The following is a 3,740-nucleotide window of genomic DNA, read 5'->3' on the forward strand; positions in this document are numbered from 1 at the left end:
TGTTTGTCAGCCTAGGAAAATATATTTATTACAGTGAAACCTCTATATACCGGATACTTTTGTTCGCTGAAATTGTAACCGTTATTGGGCGGTGTCCACAATTCAGAAGGTTCAGATTGTAGAAAGTAAAAAATAAAATGAACTTGCTTACATTATTTGATAAACCGTTTGTACACGTAAAACCCTGTGTGATACATCAGCACGCATATAAAGACCATTTTCAAACTCGTCAATAACTGCCATGAAGCCTGGCCAAACTTCGAGTCTACAATAAATATTTAAACAATTATTTAATTAATTTCAATACTACAAGTATTTAAAATCGGATTTAATTCACTTGAATTCAGGAATGAGTATCTTTTTATTTGGATAATAACAACTTCTTCCAAATTCTACTAGATCAAGATCCTTCATTATTGAGCGTAGAAAAATGTTATAAAAATGTATACATTCACTCAGAGAGTTTTTACCCTTAAATGTTATTGTTAATGTCACTTCAGATTCATCTATTAATTTCCCCACTAATTTGGTTACCTAGTAAAACATTAAACATATGTTATTAAAAATTATTTTTAGTAATACATTTTTTTGATAAATAATTACATTTTGTGGTAGCATTTTTGGTATATAAAGTAGTGTTCCATCAAAAATTCTTATTGGCAATAAATCTCTGTGTTGATTCACCAATAAGAACCTAGCACGTTTGGCATCAACTGGAGGATTGAAATCAACTCTATATGCATATATTCCTTTATCTTCTTCCAATTTAATTTTTATATAATTTGATGATAATTGAGCCCTATAGAAAAACAACAAACATGAAATCATCAATTTGAAATATTAATAGAAAACACAACATTGTATTTCAAAATAATGATAATTAAACTGCAGACATTAGGTTTATGAATATACGCAAATATTTATAATCAATATAACATTGAAAGTATCATTTTAAGTATACAAGATTAAAAAAATACTCAATAATTGTTGTCAAGGGTGTAAATGGTGATCTATAATAAGTTAAAATATTTTGGAATATTATGTAGTTATAAACCTAAATATTAGGTATATTAAATACATTTTTTACTTAATGATACATCTAATTCATCATAATACATTCATCTACTTATAATATTAAAAATTATTATCAATAAATAAAACATATATTTATCGTACATGTGGTAAGTATCTTTTTCAGACTTTTTTAAGACTCTACATATAACTGGAGGCTTTTCTTCCTTGGCTGCTGGAATATCAACAATTTGTATTTGTGGCTGCTTTAGAGGTGTAAGTGATTTAGATACCTCTGCTTTTTTATGATCGGGACTAATGTTTGGACGCCTAAGAAAATAAACAATTGTTTTTATTAATTTAAAGAAATAAATATAGAAATTATAGAAATGTTTTATAAAAACAAAATATTACATCTTAACAATAATAAATGAAGGAATTTATCAATTGACTCACAATTAATATGAGACTATAAACCATAAATTGTATACTCTGTGCAGCAAGAAAATCCGCCAAGGACCGACAAAAATTAGTTCTTGTGTGCATCCTCGATAGGGTTGTTGCGTTGGGATGCATAATATCAGCAATTTTTTTGCTAGACAGACTATATCTATGATTAAAATATAGGCAAATATAATATTATCATTATTTATAAGAAAATAATATTAATTTAGTTTAGAAGCAATAAAATTTATAAAACAATTTATTTTTAGGTATAAAATAATATAAACATTACAATACTAACACATTATTTTTTAAATCCCCTAGATTGATGTTTGAGAATGTTGTTTCTATGGTGTCAGACAACTTTTGAGAAACAGTTCTTTGAGCAAATTTGGCTAACATAGCCTGCAAACACACAAAATATTCAAACAAAAACTATACTTTAGTATTCTAAATAATATAATTATATAGTAAAAATTAATACTAAAACAAATATATATTTTTCTATTTCATCTTTTATTTATATTATGGTATTATATTATTAATATGGTTTATTTTTTGTGTATATATAGGTATACAAAAAGTAAATAAATATTGGTGAACTATTTTTCATATATTGTAAAAATTAAATTCTATAAGACATACATAATTAACTTACTTAATACAATTTAAAAATAATATTAATTTAAGTAGATGAATTACCTAAAACTAATCTCAGTTCGAAAATGTGAAATTTAAAAAATAAAATAATTCATAATAACTAATAACTTTTTTTGTGAATATAAGTAGTTCAAACATTAATATATAATATTAAGCAGTCTTTAATTTTGTGTAATACTAAACACTTAAGTGCTACCACTAATGTAATAATGTACCTAACTAGTATCATAAATGATTCATTTCTACAAGTAAAACAATAATAATTACCCTTCTTCCACGAGCAACTTGTTGATTCCCATTTACTAGGGTTTTGTTCCCATTAACTAGGGTTTGATTCCCATTAGCTAAGGTTTGATTCCCATTAACTAGAGTTTGATGCCCATTAACTAGGGTTTGATTTCCATTAACTAGAGTTTGATTCCCATTAACTAGGGTTTGATTTCCATTAACTAGGGTTTGATTCCCATTAACTAGTGTTTGAGTACTTATAGCATCCACAGGGACTTTTGGTATATCAGTAAAATATGGTATCGGTAGTGCTGTTAGTTTTGTAGGTTCTTCAGGATGTTCATGGAGTTTAGGTGGTTCCTTGGTAGCGATCTGAGCCAAACGACTCTTTAAAAAACCTCTTCCAGACATTCCTAGAAAATAATTTAAGAATTGATTACATTTAGCAGTGAAACTAACAGTATTTAATCAAGTTTTTCAAGCTTTTATATTAATTGGTCTAATAGTCTTTTTGGACTCGTATAATTTTTGTTGAAAAAGCAATACTTTGGAAGTCAAAAAAACTAATTTTCAGAAGATACATTAATGGAAAAAGAGTAAAAACGTTAAAATATTATTAGAATAATACAAGTAAAAATTATCAGTATGGTTTCACAAAAAATATTGACAATATTGGTTTAAATGAAATAACTTTCAACTATTCGTGGTATTATCAATAATAAATTCCAAATTATTTCTGAAAATCGCTTTTTGCCTAATATGGCAAGCTGTTTGAGCTGCTAAAGAATAATAAGTGGCTTGAAAACATGATACAAGGTAGCTAATAGAACTATACTACAAAATATATAATAACAATAAAAAAAAAACTCACCGATTGTGGAGCGCAGACTGGCTAGCTGGTCTTGTAGATGCGCTATAACAAATCATTGAACAAAATGTAAAATACAAAAATATAATAATAGTATTTGGCCCTCCTGACTCAACAGTGTAAGAAAAATAGGTAGGTATTAAGTTCTCGGCAATTTGCGCCTAGCTCTATAAGCAGTGGCGCCGAAGTCCTTTATCGAAAAATGTGGCCGGTTCATTTACATGGTAACTTTATTATGAGCATGAGTATACTCAAACCATGATTATGAATAAATGTATACATCAGGGTACCTCTATATTAAATGATTAAGATATTGAGGCCGGGAATTGCCCTACGACATTTTAAAAACTTCGGCGCCACCGTCGAACAGCAGGCAAATAAAATATGAGCGTTTAGCGCCCGCGACAACGATAATAATAATGAACAATATAATATACCTTGATATAGTGGCGATTCGCGCCCACGACAATTACAATAATGTAATGATATCTAACACTGGAGACTTGCGCCTATTAAAATGAGATAGGTT

The 3,740-nt window shown here is 27.9% G+C and overlaps 1 protein-coding gene across 1 annotated transcript; it reads right to left on the reverse strand.

The window, feature by feature from the left end:
* Positions 1 to 18: 18 nt before the first annotated feature.
* Positions 19 to 3,256, reverse strand: LOC115034188 (piwi-like protein 2). Its single transcript, XM_029490121.1, has 7 exons — positions 3,215 to 3,256; positions 2,383 to 2,756; positions 1,757 to 1,860; positions 1,177 to 1,341; positions 604 to 799; positions 338 to 534; positions 19 to 265 (listed from the first exon to the last, which is right to left on the reverse strand). Exons 2-7 carry the CDS (start codon positions 2,752 to 2,754, stop codon positions 148 to 150), a joined length of 1,152 nt encoding a protein of 383 aa, XP_029345981.1. The 5' UTR covers positions 2,755 to 2,756; positions 3,215 to 3,256; the 3' UTR covers positions 19 to 147.
* Positions 3,257 to 3,740: the final 484 nt, after the last annotated feature.

This window comes from Acyrthosiphon pisum, chromosome A2 (genome assembly GCF_005508785.2).
Source record: "Acyrthosiphon pisum isolate AL4f chromosome A2, pea_aphid_22Mar2018_4r6ur, whole genome shotgun sequence".
In the NCBI taxonomy this organism is placed as follows: domain Eukaryota; kingdom Metazoa; phylum Arthropoda; class Insecta; order Hemiptera; family Aphididae; genus Acyrthosiphon; species Acyrthosiphon pisum.